At 41.4% G+C, this 21,968-nt stretch overlaps 1 protein-coding gene across 1 annotated transcript in view; it reads left to right on the top strand.

Moving 5' to 3' along the window:
• The window catches only part of CBLB (Cbl proto-oncogene B), a 221,031-nt gene that overhangs the window by 142,642 nt on the left and 56,421 nt on the right, over positions 1–21,968 (top strand). The window contains exons 10-12 of the mRNA XM_038766102.1: positions 1,051–1,254; positions 15,833–16,018; positions 18,385–18,750. Of these exons, the coding sequence (XP_038622030.1) occupies positions 1,051–1,254; positions 15,833–16,018; positions 18,385–18,750 (756 nt within the window). The remainder of the gene's footprint in view (positions 1–1,050; positions 1,255–15,832; positions 16,019–18,384; positions 18,751–21,968) is intronic.

The raw sequence follows: 21,968 nt of genomic DNA on the forward strand, positions 1-21,968 counted from the left end.
AGCCCTGGGAGTCTCTGATTCATCTCTGAGCCAACTGATAGGGATAGGGGAGTTTTTCTCCCACCTTGAATCCCTCTCTCATGGTGAAGGAATCACGAGGGTTAGGGTTAGGTCATACCTGTCGGTCTCACAGTTATGCCAACTTCCTAATTTCTTGACAAAGCACATTTGCAGAGCTTAACCCGGGTACCTCATGCAAGTAACAGTGTAGCCTGATGGATAAAGGCCGGGCCTGGGTGTCAGAAAGACCCGAGGTCTAATCCTGGCTCTGCCGCTTATCTGCTGTGTGACCTTGGGCAAGTCACCTAACTTCTCTTTACCTCAGTTACCACATCTGCAAAATGGGGATTAAGACTGTGAGCCACGAGGGACAACCTGATTACCTGGTATCTTCTCCAGTGCTTGCATATAGTAAGCGCTTAACAAATACCATCATCATCATTATTCTTCTTCTTTTCTATGCCTCAGTTCCTTCATATGTAAAATAGGATTAAGACTCTGAGTCCTATGTGGGACAGGGACTGTGTCCAACCCAATTACCTTGTATCTACACCAGTGCCTGGCACATAGTAAGTGCTTAACAAGGCACATCTTCTCCAGAAGGCCTTCCCTGACTAAGCACCCCATTTCCTCTCCTCCCACTCCCTTCTGTGTCGCCCTGACTTACTTCCTTTGTTATTCTCCCCTGCCAGCCCTACAACACTTATGTACATATCTGTCATTTATTTATATTAATGTCTGTCTCCCCAGCTCTAGACTCCAGGCTCACTGTGGGTGGGGAACATGTCTTGTCTATTGTTGTATTGAACTCTCCCAAGCGCTTAGTGCTCCTTTACACAGTAATCACTCAATCAATCAATCAATATATATATATATATATATATACATATATATATATATATATAAATACCATTGTTAGTGTGATTATTATTACCACTATAGAAATAAAGAAGGTGGGTTAGCAACATCTTTGAATGTGCCAGTAGATTCTAGGGCCACGAATGGTACGTTTGGAGACTAACGGTCTTGTTTTGTTTGTGTTTTCCCTAGGAGTCCGACGGCCAAGGATGCCCTTTCTGTCGCTGTGAAATCAAAGGGACAGAACCCATCATTGTGGACCCTTTCGACCCAAGGGACGAGAGCTCAAGGTGTTGCAGTATCATAGACGCCTTCAGCATGCCGATGCTGGACTTGGACGACGACGACGACCGGGAAGAATCTCTAATGATGAATCGGTTGGCTTCAGTTCGGAAGGTAAATCCTCTCGGCGGCTTTCTTCTATGGGGAGCGGCTTGGGGCAGGATTGTGGGCAGGGAATGCACCTGTTTTTGTTGTATTGTACTCTCTAAAGCGCTCAGTCAGTGCTCCGCACATGGTAAACGCACAATAAATGCGATTGAATGACGGGAGGAAAGGGGAAATTGTAAAATTAGAAATGGGGCATACAGGGCAGAGAAATCTCCAGGGTTTGCAGTAGAAGTGGGTGCCAAGCAGAAAATAGTAGTGAGTGGCTGGCCTGCGAAGCCATCTCTGGGCACTTCAGGGGGCCCCAGAAAGCAGGACCTTCTGCTCTGATGTGGGTACTTGGTGGACACACTTGTCAACTGTATGACTTTGGGCAAGTCACTTCACTTCACTATGTTGCCAACTTGTACTTCCCAAGCGCTTAGTACACTGTGTGCTTACTGCACACAGTAAGCGCTAAGTAAATACAATTGATTGATTGATTCTCTGGGCCTCAGTTACCTCCTCTGTAAAACGGGGATGAAGACTGTGAGCCCCATGGTGGGGGGCAACCTGATCACCTTGTAACCCCCCAGTGCTTAGAACAGTGCTTCATTCATTCGTTCATTCATTCTGTCGTATTTATCGAGCGCTTACTGTGTGCAGAGCACTGTACTAAGCGCTTGGGAAGTAGGGAAGCAGCGTGGCTCAGCGGAAAGCCATAGGTCATGGGTTCAAATCCCGGCTCTGCTACTGGTCAGCTGTGTGACTTTGGGCAAGTCACTTCATTTCTCTGGGCCTCAGTTACCTCCTCTGTAAAATGGGAATTGAGACTGTGAGCCCCACGTGGGACAACCTGATCACCTTGTAAATTCCCCAGCGCTTAGAACAGTGCTTTGCACATAATAAGCGCTTAATAAATGCCATCATTACTATTAAAATAAACCATCAGTGATAATAATAATAATGATAATATCTGTGGTATTTGTTAAGTCCTTACTGTGTGCCAGGCACTGTACTAAGCACTGAGGTAGATCCAGCCCTTAGTACAGTGCTTGTTACATAGTAAGTGCTTAAATACCATAAATACCATACAGTCCCTCTAGACTGTAAGCTCGTCATAGGCAGGGAATATGTCTGTTTATTGTTGTATTATACTCTCCCAAACGCTTAGTACAGTGCTCTGTACACAGTAAGTGCTCAATAAATACAATTGAATGAATGAATGATCTGCTTTTAGAGTCCAATCCAGTTTGACTCCGGTAACTTGAGAAATATAGACCGAGTCTAGAAGGCTAGAACCCATTTATAGATTGAAAACTAGAAAGAAATTAAGGTAGACGCAGCAGGTTCTAATCTGTCTTCAGCTACCCAGGAAAGAGAGCTGATTTGGCAGTTCGACCAATAATTTTTCCAGAACAAGAAAAACATCTCTCAATTTTAGGAGTGTTCTTGGTCTTGAAACGCCATTTCAGTCATCCCCTATTCATTCATTCATTCAATTGTATTTATTGAATATAATATTGAATATAATATTGATAATATTGAATCTAATCCCCTAGACTGTTATGGTGACACCACCAACAGCACCAGCTTTTTATTTTGGGTCTAGGGGCAGAGAGAGATTTTATGAAGGATGGTGACTAAGAAGGGAATAGAGTTTAAGAAATTGACCATGAGAAGTAGCATGTCCCAGCAGCTAGAGCACGGGCCTGCGAGTCAGGTGGGCCTGGGTTCTAATCCTGCCTCCACCACTTGCTGCTGTGTGACCTTGGGCAAGTCACTTTACTTCCCCATGCCTCAGTTACGATTGCGAGCCCCTCTTGGGACATGGATGTGTCAACCTGATTACCTTGTATCTGTCCCAGTGCTTAAAACAGTGTCTGGCGCATAGTAAGCACTTAACAAATAACATTAAAAAAATGGCCAGAAAGCTACTATTTTCAGTCTTTCCAGCCGTGACTAAAACCTTTCAGGTCTTATCAGTCAATCGTATTTATTGAGCGCTTACTGTGTGCAGAGCACTATACTAAGCGCTTGGGAAGTACAAGTTGGCAACATATAGAGACAGTCCCTACCCAACAGTGGGCTCACAGTCTAAAAGGTCTTATCGGAGACTGGGGATGAGTGAGACTGGTAATCTATCATAAAAAGTTCCAGGGGTGATTGCCTTCATTGTGGGGGCTTCTTTCTGCTCTCATCCCCTGACTAAATACACACAGACACACGTAAATTCTGTGAAATTGACACCTTTGGACAGTTCTTTAGGCAAACTGGATACACCTTCATTCCAACCGCTGTCTGACCAATGATTGTTAGAGGAGTTTAAGCAAGGGCAGATAAAAATACGATTGATAAAAACTGATTGATAAAAATACGATAAATACGATTGATGATGATAAAAATTTGAAAAAAGTCAGAAATAGGTCACTTCTATTCTCCACCCACACCCTTGGGTCACACGAATTGTTAGTCTGCATGGCTGGTTGGCTGTTGCTCTTGAGGAAGGGGCAGATTTTTAAGACCTCTATTCACTTGGCCGTACTCCAGAAGGGGAATGAGGATACCTTCAGTCGCTATAGACTTTTCAAGTCCCACTTGTATAGCTCTGTTGGCAGTACGCAGCATCTTAAAAAGCTTAGCCATTCAGCCGCCCACATTTAAGGGCCATGTTATTTTGGGCAGAATTGCTTTCCCCAGTGCCCTGAAGCAGTGAGGTGGAACGGGAGAAAAGATTGGGCAGTTATACTTTTCACACTGGACTAACCATAACTGCGTCGCAGTAAAAAAAAAAAAAAAAAAGAAATCCTAATTTCCTTCGAGCGAATTCAATAGGTTTTGTATTTGGTGATACATTATAAACCAGCAATTTAGAACTAATAAAGCCTGCATTTTTTTAAAGTTAGCAATAATAGTTATAATTATGGTATTTGTTACGTGCATACTGTGTGCCAGGCACTGTACTAAGTTCTGGGATGGATACAAGCAAATCTGCTGTGACTGCTGTGTGGCCTTGGGCAAGTCACTTAACTTCTCTGTGCCTCAGTTGCCTCATCTGTAAAATGGGGATTAAGACCGTGAGCCCCATACGTGACAGGGGTCACGCAATTTGCTCGTATCCACCCCAGCGCTTAGTACAGTGCCTGACGCATAGTAAGTGCTTAGCAAATACCATAATAATAGTATGTCTTCCCCCTAAACCTTTCATATATATTGGTTTCCTCATTTCCTTTCACCTCTCAGGCAAGCTGTCATTTTGTAGATTATGCATTAGCTGTGTTAGTCATTTACAGTATCAATCAATCAATCAAATTTATTGAGCGCTTACTGTGTGCAGAGCACTGTACTAAGCGCTTGGGAAGTACAAGTTGGCAACATATAGAGACAGTCCTTACCCAACAGTGGGCTCACAGTCTACAAAGGGGAGACAGAGAACAAAGCCAAACATACTAACAAAATAAAATAAATAGAATAGATATGTACAAGTAAAATAAATAAATAAATAGAATAATAAATATGTACAAACATATATACATATATACAGGTGCTGTGGGGAAGGGAAGGAGGTAAGATGGGGGGATGGAGGGGGGACGAGGTACAGTAGGTACTATTTGGATTCATTCATTTAGTCAGTCATATTTATTGAGTGCTTACTGTGTGCAAAGTGCTTAGGAGAGTACAATATAACAATAAACAGACACATTCTCTGCCCACAACAGGCTTACAGTCTAATCCTATCCTCTCCCTTCCCCTGTACATTTTGGGTGCTGGTTGTCTTCCGTTGCTTCCCAGTGTGTTCGTTAGAACCATTCTTGGAGGGGTGCCTTCTTCCTCCAAAGTTCAGTTTCCCGGAGAACGATTCTCTGGGTTTTATGCTTGTTTCTCCCATTTACCCATGTTCCTTGCATTTTATCTTCCTGATTAGTTTTCCTGCCCTCTAGCTCCAAATTGCTAATTTAGGGCCATTTTCAACATAGATTTAATTGCATCCTTGAGTTGCTGCCCTGGACAAATACTTGACTTGTTTGTAAAGCCTGTAGTGAGGGCTCCAAATTGGAAATCAGGAGTAGCAGCATGGCCTAGTGGATAGAGCATGGCTCAGTAGCAAGAGCCCGGGCTTGGGAGTCAGAGGTCATGGGTTCTAATCCCGACTCCGCCACTAATCAGCTGTGTGACCTTGGGCAAGTAACTTCTCTGAGCCTCAGTTCCCTCATCTGTAAAATGGGGATTGTCTGTGAGCCCTATGGGGGACAACCTGTTTACCTTGTATCCACCCAGTGCTTAGAACAGTGCTTGGCACATAGCGTTTAACAAATATTTGTCAGCACTTGGGCCTAATACAATGCTCTGGGTATAGAAAACACTCAGTAAACACGATTGCTCAAATAGCTATAGCTCTGGTCGGTTAATGCTTTTTCTAAAATAATAATTGCTAATAATAATTGTGGCATTTAAGCGCTTACCATGTGTCAAGCACTGTACTAAGCTCTGGGTTGGATACAAGCGAATCGGGTTGGGCACAGTCCCTGTCCTAAGTGGGGCTCACAGTCTCGATCTCTGTTTCACAGATGAGGTAACTGAGGTACAGAGAAGTGAAGTGGTTCGCCCAAGGTCACACAGGGGAGCCGGGATTAGAACCCATGACCTTCAGACTCCCACGCCCCTGCCCCCATCTGCTGCTAAAAGAGGGGGAACAATGACATTGATTGTAATAGAACCAGGCACTGAGCCACTCTTCCAGAGACTGGCAGATACAAGTGATGATTGAGGGAAAGCTGGTCATTAGCTGTGTAGACAGCGGGTTTATGTTATCCTAGCCGACTTTATGATGGTTTGCCTGCCAACCTGAAGCCAGCAGACCTCAGGTGACCTTGTCTGTTGGATCATTCGTTCATTCTATCACATTTATTGAGCACTTACTGTGCTCAGAGCACTGTACTAAGCGAGCAGCGTGGCTCAATGGAAAGAGCCCGGGTTTGGGAGTCAGAGGCCATGGGTTCTAGTCCCGGCTCCGCCACTTGTCCGCTGTGTGACTTTGGGCAAGTCACTTCACTTCTCTGTGCCTCCGTTCCCTCACCTGTAAAATGGGGATGAAGACTGTGAGCCCCACGTGGGACAACCTGATCACCTTGTAACCCCCCCAGCGCTTAGAACAGTGCTTTGCACATAGTAAGTGCTTAATAAATGCCATTTTAAAAAAAAAGTGAAGTGACTTGTCCGAGGTCACACAGCAGACAAGTGGCAGAGCCAGGATTAGAACCCAGGTCCTTTTGACTCTTAGGCCCATGCTCTTTCCGCTAGGTCACACTGCTTCTCTATTTCATTTTCATGGACAAATTGAACAAGTGATTCTCAGAAATACAGTCCCACTATCCTGTAGATACTACCACTGTTATGCAGGCAATCAGACAAGACATTTGAGGCCTCACTGAAAGATGAGGCCCCTCTTAGGTGCTATGGGTAAATATAGGGGAGTAAGAAGACACAATTGCTGCTTTTAAAGTGCTTGCAATGACATTTTTACCTCATGAGTAATTGGCACAATATTGTGCAAGAAGTCAGAAAGAAGAGAAAATCCGCATGAGCCAAATAACATTGATTTCAGGTTTTGATTTCATGTTTTTTAATGATTTAATTCATTAAATCCATTAATAATCCTCTTAGAGTCAACTCACTTGACATCTCTGACTTCTAATAAACCCTCACGGAAAGCGTTATTTTTTTTTGGTCTTCAATTTGCCTCCTATTCCCCCAAAATATGCAACAAAGTTTATTACTGAACTATCCTGTATAAATCAGGACTCCTTTCTTTGCAGCTTGAAATTCAGATACATTGTCACGGTCTGATAAAATGACAACTGAACTGTGATTTTTAAGGAGAAAATAATTTAGACTGATGAAGTTTGCAGTGTTTTTTTGCCTTCTTAAAAGTAGGCAAATATTATGTAGTCGCCCAGAGGGTGAGAGGGGAAAAAAAGAGACTTTATTATCTGCAGTAAGTAAATCAGTAGACATGATTAGAGCATTCTGATATATTGAAGATGTACCTATCCGTAATTTATTTTAATGTTTGTCTCCCCCTCCAGAATGTAAACTCCTGTTGAGCAGGGAACTTGTTTACCAACTCTGTTGTGTTATACTCTCCCAAGTGTGTAGTACAGTGCTCTTCACACATTAATGCTCCATAAATGTCAATGATTGAAGATAGTCTTTCAACCCACACTGATTCCAGTATGTTATCTGAGGAGAGCTACAGTCCCCTGCAGATTATTTTACAATTGTTCCAGTGGCTCAGAATTTAACTTTGACTCATGTGGATGTCCTCACAATAGGCAAAGGCATAAAGACTTAAAATTGCTTTCATCTTGTGCAGAGCCCTTCTGGAATGTGAGTAGAAAAAATGTGTTTATTGAATCATGACCACAAGTCGTTGAATTTTAAGACTTGTTAAATGTTGGCAAACCTCATGTAAGAAAATATGGCATTTCTGTACTGTTGAACAAGTCTCATTGTCCCCAAGAGGTAAGTAAATGCCGTTTTTCTCCATTTTACTCATAGAGAAACAAAGGTTGGCATAAAGCCACATGGCAGGGTGGAATGAGAATTTAGAAGTTGTTGACTCCAGGCCCATACAACTTATGTATTACTGCTACTCCTTTGTTCTGATGATGCTGATACTAATGATTCAACTTCCTCAGAACAATAACTAGTGATGCTTTCAGTGCGCCATTTCTTCCACCTTGCCGTATCTGTGTTGAAGATGACAAAAATAGTTCCTTCCATATATGTAAGGAAAGTGAGCATTAGTAAAGCAGAGTTATTTGCAGGCAATCACATGGTCAGTCAGAGGTAAAGTTGGAATTGGGTCACTGCCTAGTGGACTGATCAAACTGTCATAGTTTCAGGATACTGGATGGAGTTTCTTGGATAATTACCACGGATTCATGAAGGCCTAGATAGTATTGCACTGGAAGTTATGTTTGGGGTGAGGCAGTAATGGAATTTGGTGATTGCAAGATTCTCCCCTACTCTTAATCAGAAAAGGGTAGCCTACCCTATAGGTCAACTTTGCAAATGAAGCTTTTTCCATCCCTTTCCATCAGTTTCCACCCGCCTTGCTTTCCTGAACCTAGGGAAAAAACTTTAGCTCATGGAGAAATATGCCTTATGGCCCTGTTGCTGTGATTTTCCACTTACCCTATTTAAATATGGAAACTCATTTCTACGAGCTAGTTTTAACTGATGGATCAGAAAAGGGGGATAAGAACTATTTCAAAGGCTTTTTAGCACTGATTTCAAGATTTGTTCTAATGCTCTTCAAGGCCCTACTGAGAGCTCACCTCCTCCAGGAGGCCTTCCCAGACTGAGCCCCCTCCTTCCTCTCCCCCTGCTCTCCCTCTCCACCCCCCCCTTACCTCCTTCCCTTCCCCACAGCACCTGAATATATCTATATATGTTTGTACACATTTATTACTCTATTTTACTTGTACATATCTATTCTATTTATTTTATTTTGTTAATATGTTTGGTTTTGTTCTCTGTCTCACCCTTCTAAACTGTGAGCCCACTGTTGGGTAGGGACCGTCTCTATATGTTGCCAACTTGTACTCCCCAAGCGCTTAGTACAGTGCTCTGCACACAGTAAGCGCTCAATAAATACGATTGATTGATTGATCTCATCTTGGTATCAATTCGGCTGAATTCTCTGTTTCCCTTTTAACACAGAACGGCAATATTTGTTACATGGAAATTTCTCACTTGAAAGGTTTTTTTTCATTTGCCTAATAATGCACTTCTTGAAAGCTTTTATGAAATCACTTACTGACCTAGAACTAATATGAATCACAAATCATAGCAGGTAATTGTCAGTAAGGTGGGTTCCTTTGACCACATTGCTCTGTTTGTTTCTGTTGTCAGGATTTTCTGTGAGCTGCAAGTGATGATTTCTACCTTTTTTATGTAGTGATTAGCATCCATTCAGAGTGCCAAGGCATTCTATAATTTTGGTCAAAATCAACAAAATAGAGCAGTAGTTAATCCTTTACAGCAGAAGGCTTGAAAAAATTGGTAAAGGCACAGGCACGAAAACAAAAATGTGAATTTTCACATTCTGGAGCCCTCAGACTTCACTCTAAGACATTAAGACTCTGTGATGTTAAAATAGAGTACAGGTAAGGGAAATAGTAGAGTACAGGCATATGGGGCTGGGGTGAGTAGAAAAGATCGGAAGGGGCCCACAGCCAAGAGCAAAGTAAGCAGTCAGTACAGTGCTCTTCACACAGTAAATTCTCAATACATACCAGTCAATCAGTGGTATTACCACTAATGGATTATAAATGAGAGCATAGTCTAGGAAGGCCATTTGGAGATGTGATTTGAGGAGGATTTTGAAGGTGGGGAGAGTGGAGGTCTGTCAGATATGAAGGGGGGATTCCCAGGGCAGAGGGAGGATTTGGGGTGGGGTAAATGAGATCAAAGCAAAGTGAGTAGATTGGTATTAGAGGAGTGGATTATAGCAGATCGGAGGGGTGAGCTGACTGAACCCAGTGGTAAAGAGTTTCTTAGTACATTGCGCTGCACATAGTAAGGTTTTAACAAATACCATAAAGAAAGAGTTTGTGTTAGGTATGGAGGTAGATAGGCAAACACTGGAGGTTTTTGAGGAATGGGGTGATATGGACTGAACAGGTTTTTTTGTTTTTTGGGTTTTTTTTAGAAAAATGATCTGGGCATCAGAGTGAAGTATGGATTAGAGAGAGGAATGGCTAAGAGATCAGCAAGGAGGCTGATGTAGTACTCGACGTGGGCAATAACTTCTGAGATCAGAACAGTAGCAGTTTGGATGGAGAGGAAGAGGTGGAGGTCAGCGATGCTAGGAAGATAGAACCGACAGAATTGCGTGATGGGTTGAATGAGAGAGATGTCGAGAATAGTGGCGAGATCGTGATTACACCTATTCTTCTGGCCTTGAAATAGTCCTTTGAGGTACTGTGCAGGTATCGTGCTTACATTTAGATTGAGTGGTTGTGTTGTCCAGAGTAATACAGCTTGATAATTTATTGGCTGAAGTTGGAGCCCTAGGTGGCATCTGGGTATGAATGCAGGGAATAAATTAATAGGAGCGAAGGGCCATTATTCTGTCAAGTGAATGGTCTCATCAGACAGAATTTTGTCTTTGATATGGCAACAGGATGTTGGGAGTTGCTGGGTAATTCACTCAGTCATACTTATTGAGCGCTTACTGTCTGCAAAGCACTATGCTAAGCACTTAGCACTGTAATAATGGTAGCCCCCTTTAGAAATCTCCTAATAAGGGGTACTGCCTAACATCCCTCAGTTTTGATTGTTTCAGACTGAAGAGGCTTAATCTTTTCCATGTGTCCTCACAAGGAAGCTTCTACTACCTACTAATCAGTTTATTTCACACATCTGGACTTCCTCTAGACTGTAAGCTCATTGTGGGCAGGGAATGTCTCTAAAAGCTCTGTGATTTATATATTTTTAATGGTATTTGTCAAGCGTTCACTATGTGCCAGACACTGTACTAAGCACTGGGGTAGATACAAGCTAATCACTTTGGACCCAGTCCGTGCCTCACTTGGGGCTCACAGTTTTCATCCCCACATTATAGGTGAAGTAACTGAGGCACAGAGAAGTTGAGTGACTTACCTAAGTCACACAGCAGGTAAGGGGTGAAGCCAGGGTTAGAACCCAGGTCCTTCTGATTCCCAGACCCGTGCCCTATCCAACCGGCCACGCTACACGTTGTGGAGAGAAAGCTGTTAAAGAACTAGGAAATGCCTACCGATCATGTCTGTCTGAGTAGATTGTGATGTGGTGCTAGAAGAAAAAACTTCTTTGGACAAGAGGGTAGCATAGTATTGTAGAGCAGTTTTTTTGCCCCTCTTTTTCAAGGGGCATAGAAGAGAACTAACCATATGTTCAGACCATCTTTTTTTTTAATTTGGAGCTGAGCTATGTGCACGATCAGCTGTGTGCCACTACTTCCAGAGTACTGACTCCTCCCCTCACTTGATTACCCTTTTAATCCTATTTGAGCAGCAGAGTATCTCCTTCGTACTATTAATGAGGTTAATGTTTAAATTTCACCTCCTGAAATGAATTCCCTGCTAAGAGATGTGCCTGAAAGGGCAGCCTCTGAGTTGTTAAAATAATTAACCTCTTAACGGAGGAAGGCTCTTATTGCTGTTCTTTCCGTATTTATTTGCAAAGCTAGATGAGAGATAGTATTTGCACGAGTGACCTGAGGGCAAAGTGACTTTAGCATTTAGATTATTTGGTAATGACAAGATTTTTCACTTAGACCTGTCCAAAGGCTCAATTAAAGTGTCCAACAAAGTCATCTGCCAAGACTTAATTAGAAACTTGTTTTTGGGGTTGTTTTTTTCTTTTTTTTTGAGGAGTGTGTTGGGCAGTTGAAAAAGAACAATTGACAAATCCATCCTAACCCCATTATACTGAGTTTGGTCTATTAACTTCCTTCTAAATGCTTCCTACTATCCCCTCTAGTATCCTCTATTAAGCAAGATCATCATGATGCTTACGTTATTTAATTACATTTGCTCCATAAATTAGATGATCTTGTGGTAAATGTCTCTAAATGGTGCATCCAATATGACTCAGTATATTCCATGGAATAGAATTCTGTATCTTTGTGCGGTCAATTGCCCTTTTAAGAGGAAGATGGGGATACTTTTACTCTACTTTGACATTTAAAGGACAAATTCTGAGCACATTCCTTATGAATGGTTTAAGTTCCAGGTAGTTCCATGGGCCGAGACCCACGCTCCATGGCTCAGATTCCAACTTCGGGTTGCGGAGACCCTCTAGATAGTGACGGTTCAGGTTGGCCGGTACCAGACCTCATGAGAGAGGAGGCTAGCTCGTCTTCTACCAGGTTTCGATCAGTCAGTGGTATTTATTGAGCTCTTACTGTGTGCCCAGCACTGTACCACACGCTTGGGAGAGAACAGTACACCAGAGCTGGGAGATATGATCGCTCTCTGTAGTATGTTTACAGGCTACAATCCCTCTATTCTCTGAGGTCAGGGTTGGCCTTTGACTAAGACAGATGCACACAGAATCTCTCCAAGTCTAACTTTACCAGTCTCTCCAGTGGTCTCTGTCGACACCTTGCTTCTGCTCCCTCCTGCTTGGCATTCCCTCCTGCTACATGTCAGACAGATCAGAACTCTCCCTGTCTTCAGAGTCCTATTAAAATCATATCTCCTCCGGGAAGCCTTCCCTGACTAAGATCCCATCTCCCCAACCTGTTTTCCCTCCCTTCTGCCCCACCCATGCCTGTATTCTCTCCATTTAAGCATTTATTCATTCATTCATTCAATCGTATTTATTGAGAGCTTACTGTGTGCAGAGCACTGTATTAAGCGCTTGGAAAGTACAATTAGGCACCAGAGACAATCCCTACCCAACAACGGGTCCACAGTCTAGAAGGGGGAAACAGACAACAAGAAAGTAGACAGGCATCAATAGATCAAAATAGATAAATAGAATTATATATATATATATATATATATATGTGTGTATATATACATCATTAGTAAAATAGAATAATAAATATGTACAAGTATACACAAGTGCTGTGGGGAGGGGTACTCACCCCTGGGAAAAAAAGCACTTTGGTATATATTCTTATACTTGGTTGCTTCCCTTGTCTGTAATGAATGTTAGTATCTGTCTCCCGTGTTCAACTGTAAGCTCTTTGAGGGCAGGGATCATGTCTGCCATCTGTATTCTACTCACCCAAGTCCTTAGTATATAGTGCTCTGCGCACAGTAAGTGTTCAGTGAATAACATTGATTGATTGCTGGCCCATTCTAATTAACTCATATTGACAATTTCCCCCAATAGAGAATTCTCACGGATTCCCTTTCTCTGGGGGCCCAGACCTGTCAGAAGCAACAAGAGTCAGCAAATCTTTCTAATATTTGGAACATTAGGAAGTTCACAACTATCGGAATAAAGAGGGCTAGGCAAGCAATCAATGGTATTCCTTTCTCCTACCTATAATTTATTTTAGAGCATGTTTCCTCCACTAGACTGAAAGCTCCTTGAAGGCAGGGATCATATAAACTAAGTCTACTGAACACTCCCATATGCTTGGTATAGTATTCTGCACACAGTTGACACTTCAATAAACTACTGATTGACTACCTTGCATACAGTTCCAGAGAAAATAATTGGGCGAATCAAGAACAGAAGCCAATTTGCTCATTGTGGGAAGGGGTTGTGTCTGTTGTTATATTGTACTCTTCCAAGCACTTAATACAGTGCTCTGCAAAAGGTAAGCACTCAATCAATATGATTCACTTACTGTGGATGACTATGGAAGATCTCAGGTGACACTTAAGTAGCATAGAAGAGGGAAACATGATGGTGAGACAACACCAGTTCCCCCTTTTTTTTTTTAAAGAAATATTTTGAATGGGTACAAACATAAGGTGATGTACAGGGTGAATGGATCAAACCACTTATGCCTATCGTATTATTTCCCTTTGAAATGAAAATTGGTATTGTGAGATGGCCAAGAACTTTCCCTAGTTTACAAGAGATTGCTATTAAGTTCATTCATTTTATTCAGTCGTATTCATTGTGCACTTACTGTATGCAGAGCACTGTACTAAGCGCTTTGGAGAGTAGAATATAACAATAAACAGACGCATTCCCTGCCCACAATGAGCTCACAGTCTAGACAGATGTATAGATAATTGCCGTGGGTCTGGGGGGGGATGAATAAAGGGAGGGAGTCAGGACAATGCAGAAGGGAGTAGGGGAATAGGAAAGGAGGGCTTAATCAGGGAAGGCTTCTCGGAGGCGATGTGACATCAGTAATATTTTGGAGAGGGGGAGAGTAATTGTCAGAAAAGGAGGGAGGGTGTTTCTGGCCAGCTGACAGCATCAGTTATTTTTTGCCAAAGAGGTAGCAGCTACTCAAACTCAAAAATTATTTAGTTACAGCTACTTCAGCTCAAATGTTATCAAACTCAAAGCAGCATAACAGTACCACCATCAGGACCAGTTTATTACCAAAGAGCTGTAGATTTTTATAGGAAATTTTGGGGGGATGCTTAAAACATCGACTTACTGTGTTTCCCTGTGTTTGTGTAGAACAATGAATTTTTAATATTTTAAAATTTAGTTCCTTTTAATAATTGAAGACTCTTCATTCCCAACAGTCATGAAGTTCATTCCTGCTCTCCTCTCACCAAATAGCAACCAAGAATTACTCTAATCCTTTTGTAATAATATCCAAGATTAAAAATGTCAAATACGTGCAGGGCCCAGAATTTTTTTATTGATTTGTTGATTATACCTCATCTGCAAATCCAAGTTGGAACAAGAAAAATTTTTATCGTTCACCAAAATGCATAATCCTGTTTTTTCTGCTTGGCGTTGCCATTTGTATTGATGTCTGTTTCCCCCAGTCTGTAACGTGAGTTTGTTGTGGACAGGGAATGCCACTGATAATTGTACTTTCCTAAATGCTTAGTACAGTGCTCTGCACACAATAAGTGCTCAATAAATATGATTGAATAAATGAATGGCTTTTAGAGAAACTGAACATCGCTTAATTTTCCAGCATGGCTCAGTGGACATAGCACAGGCTTGGGAGTCAGAGGTTGTGGGTTCTAATCCCTGCTCTGCCACATGGTCTGCTGAGTAACCTTGGGCAAGTCACTTAATTTCTCTTATCCTCAGTTACCTCATCTGTAAAATGGGGATTAAGACTGTGAGCCCCATAGGGGACAACCTGATCACCTTTTATCCCCCCCCAGCGTTTAGAATAGTACTTCTCACATAGTAAGTGCTTAACAAGTGCCATTATTATTATTATTATTATTTTTTGTTTGTTTGTTTGTATTTTCTGCATGACAGCTTAGAAAAGATACATATGAATTGACAATTTTACAAAATCTGTGTTTTTACTTAGGTACCTCATTCACAAGGGATAAAAAGAATAGCTAATTAGTTTCTGCAAAGTAGAGGTAATACAGTGCAAGTATTACAGAAATCTGAGTATTCATTTCCATTCTTAATTATTTAAGCATGATTTAGATTTCAATAATTAAAAAACTCATTCTGATAAACTCACACCCAGAATTATCTGTAACTAAAATGTTGAATCTATTCTGTTTACTCACAAAGTCATAAGGAAGGCAGACAAATGTGGTAAGAAGAAAATACTTGAAAGCAAATCAAGCTGCTTTTTATAGGGAGGGTTTTCTCAGTCAAGTTTTTTTTTTAACGTTTCCGATTAATTAGTGCATTAGTAATATGCAGCTTCATTTCTCTGTTGGATTTTTGTGCTTCACATTTTCTTTAAATTGTCCACTGATAATGCAGAATGAATGACGAAAGTTATCCTGTAACAGCCTCTTTTTAATATGTATAATATGCTCCTCGAGGGAAAGAATAGTGTTCTTCTGTTGTATTAATCCAAAAAATTCAACTTTAGCAAATGGTTAATTGGAGAGACCAATAGTCTTCATCAAGAATTGGAAATAAAGATAGCAATTCAGAAGTATCACTTGGTTTTTTTGGTGTTTTTTTTTTTTTCCTATTGTAGTGCAATGACAGACAGAATTCACCAGTCACCTCGCCTGGATCTTCTCCTCTTTCTCAGAGACGAAAACCTCTTCCAGACCCCCTCCAGATTCCGCATCTTAGTCTTCCTCCGGTTCCTCCTCGCTTGGATCTCATTCAGAAAGGGGTGGTGCGATCTCCTTGTGCCAGCCCAACCGGTTCCCCAAAGGTAAATCCGTTTTTTTTGTCCCCTAAATACAAGTATTTAGCTTTTGTAATAGTAGGGAGTTAATTCTTCACTATTCCCATTTATGTTCTACAACTTGTGCTCTTCCATTGGTTGTCAACAAATCACACATGCATTCCTAAGTGAACTGCGTCATCGGTGGTGTCTTCAAACTCTAAGGGCAACTCTCTGTGTGTATTCATATTTATACGTATATATGAATATGTAGTATATTCACACACACACACACACACACAATCAAGTTGACTGTTATTTACCGAAGGGTGAACCTTGTGGTTGGATTCCAGGGTTTCCTACCATGGAATTTACATTAATTTTGTGAGCATACTTGTTCCTTACAATTTGATTTGCTAAATTATTAGCAGAACCACTCAGCATGCTCTGCAAAATAATAATAATAATAATAATAATGATAGCATTTATTAAGCGCTTACTATGTGCAAAGCACTGTTCTAAGCGCTGGGGAGGTTACAAGGTGATCAGGCTGTCTGTCCCACGGGGGGGCTCACAGTCTTTATCCCCATTTTACAGTTGAGGGAACTGAGGCCCAGAGAAGTTAAGTGACTTGCCCAAAGTCACACAGCTGACAAGTGGAGGAGCCGGGATTCGAACCCATGACCTCTGACTCCAAAGCCCGGGCTCTTTCCACTGAGCCACGCTGCTTCTCAAAATGGATTTAAAAGGTCATTATGTGCACTAAATAAGCTACATGCTGCTATCAAATTATAGTTTACCCTCATTTTCATAGTGTCTTGACAAGAAAAATGTGGTGAGTGCATTTGCATAAATACTTAGAAAGGGACTTTCAGCCATGTTTTAAGAGGATTTAGAAGAGAAAGCTATACATGCAAATATAGAGAAATTACTGGATTAGGGAATGGATTAGATATATTTTGAAAGGAAATTAAAGTTGTTACACACCTTTTAACTCTAAAGTATTTGAAACTCTGGTGTGCGGACATTTTTTGAGTCCTTTGATTGTCATCCATTTGTTTAATTTGAAGCAAAAGTCTTATGATTTAAGGAACTATGTGTGTAGCATTTCAGAGGTATAGTATAATGTCTAAATTTAAAAAAAGGCTTTGCTTATCTTAAGGTTAAATTAAAGACCATTAAGGTGAATTTATCCATGCAAATTCTCTTTTCTCTAATGCTTCCTTACATCTAGCAACACCAGTCATTTTTCATGGATCAGATAAGCATAGTGTTATTAAAGATTCTTCGTTGTAGCAGGTATGAAGATGCTCTCAGTGGAATCTTCAAATTTCTACAAAAGGAATTATGCAGATGTGCATTTTGAAAGTACTCACTGAATACCTGGAATGCCATTCTAAGACTGTACCTTGCCATATGTATTATTGTAATATCTAAGGCCTTCAATGGCTTCTTATCTGGGATAAATGCAAAGCAAAGCTGCAATCCCATACCCTAAATTCCATTATTTTCTAAAGAACTGTATTCATAACAAAACTATGCACTCTTCTTTTAAGATTAGATGTCAAGTAGTTATTTTTAAAAAGCTTATAAGTTCATTTAGAGTATGCTTACAGAATGGAAGTTAAAGATGTTTCCTAATTCCCAGCTAAGCCACAGATAAATGCATTTTCTCATTGTGGTGCTATTTGAATGTTAATCACATAAAACAATTGTATAATGCATTTGGATTTTCTCCCATTTTCTGCCTTTTGAAGCCTTAAGCTCGGAGTTCACATTGCTGAATTTTACCTCCAGAAGCTCCTCTTGTGAAATACAGTCTTAGGTTTGTCTCCTTTGAATTTCATGCCGTTGATCTGAGATAAAAGGAACAGGTTGACGGATGACCCAAAAGTGCTAAAGGCTCTATGCAGAATATTTTTGAAGAACTTTTACAGTGAGGCTAAGAAAAACTGGTAGCCTTCTTACTTAGACTGTAAGCCCCATGGGGAACAGGAACTGTCTCACCTGATTAACTTCTGTCGTCCCCAGTGCTTGATATGTGCTAAGCACTTAACAAATACCCTAATTAACAATCAGTCACTCTTTCATCGTCATCATCAATGATCGATCAATTGTATTTATTGAGCGCTTACTGTGTGCAGAGCACTGTACTGAGCACTTGGGAAGTACAAGTTGGCAACATGCAGAGACAGTCCCTACCCAACAGTGGGCTCACAGTCTAGAATGGAGATGTGACCTCAATAAAGCTTTGAAGGTGGATCTTTATTAAGCATTTACTGTGTGCCAAGCAATATACTAAATGCTTGGGGGGAGTACAGTACAACGAAGTTGGGAAGGCTACTAAAAAATGAAAAAAACCCAACGTCAACGAGTGATACATCTCTACATTTTGTTTCATTGTGTTTATATAGTCTTCTCCGTGCATGATGAGGAAACAAGATAAGCCACTCCCAGCGCCTCCACCTCCCTTAAGAGAGCCTCCACCTCCTCCACCTGAGAGACCTCCTCCGATCCCCCCAGACCCTAGAATAAGCAGACACTCACATCATCCAGAAAGCGTGCCTTCCAGAGACCTGTCAATGCCTCTCGAAGCCTGGTGCCCCCGGGACGCGTTTGGGGCGAGCCAGTTGGTAGGATGCCGAATAGTCGGGGACTGCGCTCCGAAACCGGGAGTGACCGCAAGCTCGAACGTAAACGGGAGGCACAACAGAGTGGGTTCCGATCCCGTATTCCTACGAAAACACAGGCGCCACGATTTGCCCGTAGAAGGGACTAAGGTAAGGAGCCGGAAGAACCGGGGCCGGGGACATCAGGTCCGTGGTCTCACAGAAGTCATCGAACCGTGGTGCCCGACGTGAGACAGAACGCTTCGTTGCGCTGGCCTTTTATGTCGATTAATAATAATAATGATAAAGGTATTTGTTAAGCGCTTATTATGTGCCAGGCACTGTACTAAGCGCTGGGGTACATCCAAGCTAATCAGGTTGGACACAATCAATCAATCGGTGTCAATCCCCATTTATAGGTGAGGCAACTGAGGGACAGAGAAGTGAAGCGACTTGCCCAAAGTCACACAGCAGACAAGCGGTACAGCGGGGATTAGAACTCAGGTCCTTCTGACTCCCAGACTTATGCTTTATCCACGAGGCCACGCTGCTTCGGTTGATGCTTCTCATCTTTGTTTAGATCGTCCTTGCCGATCCTTAATTCAGTTCAGATTGTAAGTGATTGTGAGTTTAAAGACTTCTAAGCGAGATTCTCAATAGTAGGTTCATTTTACCATAAAATGACTGGGAAATGTCAAAGTGGGACAATATCAATCAGTGGTATTTATTAGTGCTTGCTGTGTGCAGGGCACTGTACTAAGCGCTTGGGAGAGAACAGTATAATAGAATTGGCAGACGTGTCCCCTGACCGCTGTAAGCTTACAGTCTAGAGAGGACTTATATCAAAAGAGTGGAAAGATACTTCTGGATGCCTAATGGAAGGAGTAACTAATTTGATTTTTTTTTTTAAGCCAAAAGACAATAGTGAATGAGAACAGGAATGCAGCAGTGGGCTTATAATGTAGGGACCTTCCTTGATCGTAAACCCAAAAATCAAGAAAGAAATGTGCAAGTGGGGAGTCTTCCTTGGAAATGTGTGTTCGGAGGGAAGAGAAATCTAGGACCCAGTGGAGGACTGGGGACATTGTATAGTCGTTTCTCCTCGAATTTATGAAATCACTGCTCAATATACGGTCTAGGCACTCCTTACCTTTCTTTATGCCTCTAGCCCTACCAGTTGTTGATAGCCTAATGGAACGAGTCCCCTGTCTTATTTTTGCTTTTTTAGCCTGTTCTTATATTTATTGATACCTCTAGCTGAGACGCTGATACAGCAGAACCGCCTAAGAGAAGAATCTAGTTCTTTTTAAGACTACATCGACTGTATTTCTTGTGAGCAGGAAACTGTATCACCACAATGTCTCAAACTGTAAACAAATAACTGAAAGACTTATTAAGAATTTATGTTACAGAGGGTAAGGTGGGGGTTGAGAATTACTTTTGTTTTACTTCATAGCAACCTTTTTAGTATTGTTTCCTGATTTTTAAAGGTAAGCCCAAGCACCAAAAGGCCAAGTGACTTAAAAAGAGGTATAATCAGGCCACTGCTGAAGTTTTTAGATTACATTTTCCTTCTCTAACTTTCAATTTAGTTGGCTTTTGCACATTGTGATTCTTTATTCAGTCTATGTATAATTCCATACCCTCACCCTCCATTTTCTTCCTCTTCCTCCTCCTGTTGCTTCTCCTCTTTTGGGTGACCATTTCACTACTTACTAGGATGGCTACCGGGAATGCAAATAGAGGAAGGGAGAGGAAGAGAAGTTGCTGTTAGTCTCCAGTCTGGTAAAGATATTTAAGGGAAAGGAGGTTGGCACTGTGTTAAGCAGAATTTGAGGATAAACTCAAATGACTTTAACGTCTCCTTGTGGCTTTACCCTCTTTCATCCCGGTTGATTGAGTACAGACTAAAATTTAATTATCAGTCTGAAAACCAATAGCTTAGGTCTCAATATTCCCACCTCATTAATGACAGGTGCTATAAAATGGAGGACTTTTTTCCCCTCTTTATTCATTGGAGTTCTTTGGAATTCTTTACAAGTCTGATCCTCAGCGTTTCCTGTTGTGCAGTTGTTTATAACTATTTGTGTGGTTGTTTTTTTAACTTCCGTTGAGAAGAATTTCATTGCTGAAAGATATCCTTTGCTCGGAGTGGAAACTTAAGGGTTTTTCCTGGCCAACTGCTTCCAGATGTTAAAATAGCACCCAGCAGCAAGTACTGAGCCTTAATGACCTTTCCAGATAAGAACATTGCATACTTCTCCCTCCCACCATTTATGCCTCTTTAATGTTTGATTTCCTCAAATTTAGGGAAACGTGTTTTATGGACAAGACTGAATTTTTTAGAGCATATATAGGGTTGCCGTGCAGGAAAATGGTTGTAGTATGCTTGTTCCTTTCAGAAAGGACCAGTATTTTTTTTTTCAGTTTTAGACCAACATTGGCGGAAGCGTTGTTTGTTTTTTTTAAAAAAAATGTGCTCCTGCATTCATTTTTTTCCAAAGCTATATTGTTAACACCAAATTGTCTCATCTGGGTGTTCTTATTCCCCCTTGCAGGTTTTGAGTCATTTAACCTAAGCCCCTGAGAAGAGACGATGAACCTTAAAATGTCTTTGGGCTTCTTCTCGACCTCTCAAGGTTATAGAAAAACCCATAATTGATGATTTCACAGGCCGAATCTACTTTTGGAGAACACGAATCAGAGCCCAAAAGCCCCTAATGCTCTTTGTTAGCTATCCCCTTGTTCAGTTTATCATTTTTCCTTCCGTATAAATTTCTGTCGTGATAGACCACAGCTAGAAAAATATAGAAATGGCCCAGAGCAGACATTTCAGGCTTCTAGAGAACAGAAGGCATTTGTCTCTGGCTCTTTCTGCAGTGTTTGAAAAAGCGGCAACTGAAATGGCGAAGAACTGAAAGACATGATGTTAAATTATGTTCGATAACCATCAGCAAAACTCAGAAATAGTTGCTTTTCACCCTTCAAGTCTTGCAGTCTTGCAAGCGGCAGTATTTCCAGGTTCTGGAGCGGTTTGTCCTTGAGTAAACCGTCCTTGAGATCCCAGAGCATCCTGAGCAGTGTTTATTCTGCATCAGTTTTGAAGTTGAGCTGGTAGTCCAGCACCCTAGGTAACATTGTTCTGTGAAATCCCCAGCAACCCAGATCACATTCACAACTCGCCTTTCAGAAATAGTGTAAGGAGAAATTAGGAATTTGTCCAAGAAAGGACCTTGGCTAGAGCTTGTGCCTCCCTAGAAAACAAATGAGTTTCTTTAATAATCCACTCTGGGTCCATTGGTATGTGCATCACAGCTCATTAAGGGCGGGGAATGTGTCTGCTAATTTTGTTGTATTATACTCTCCCAAGTACTTAGTACAGTGTTCTG

This window comes from Tachyglossus aculeatus, chromosome 24 (assembly GCF_015852505.1).
Source record: "Tachyglossus aculeatus isolate mTacAcu1 chromosome 24, mTacAcu1.pri, whole genome shotgun sequence".
Classification (NCBI taxonomy): domain Eukaryota; kingdom Metazoa; phylum Chordata; class Mammalia; order Monotremata; family Tachyglossidae; genus Tachyglossus; species Tachyglossus aculeatus.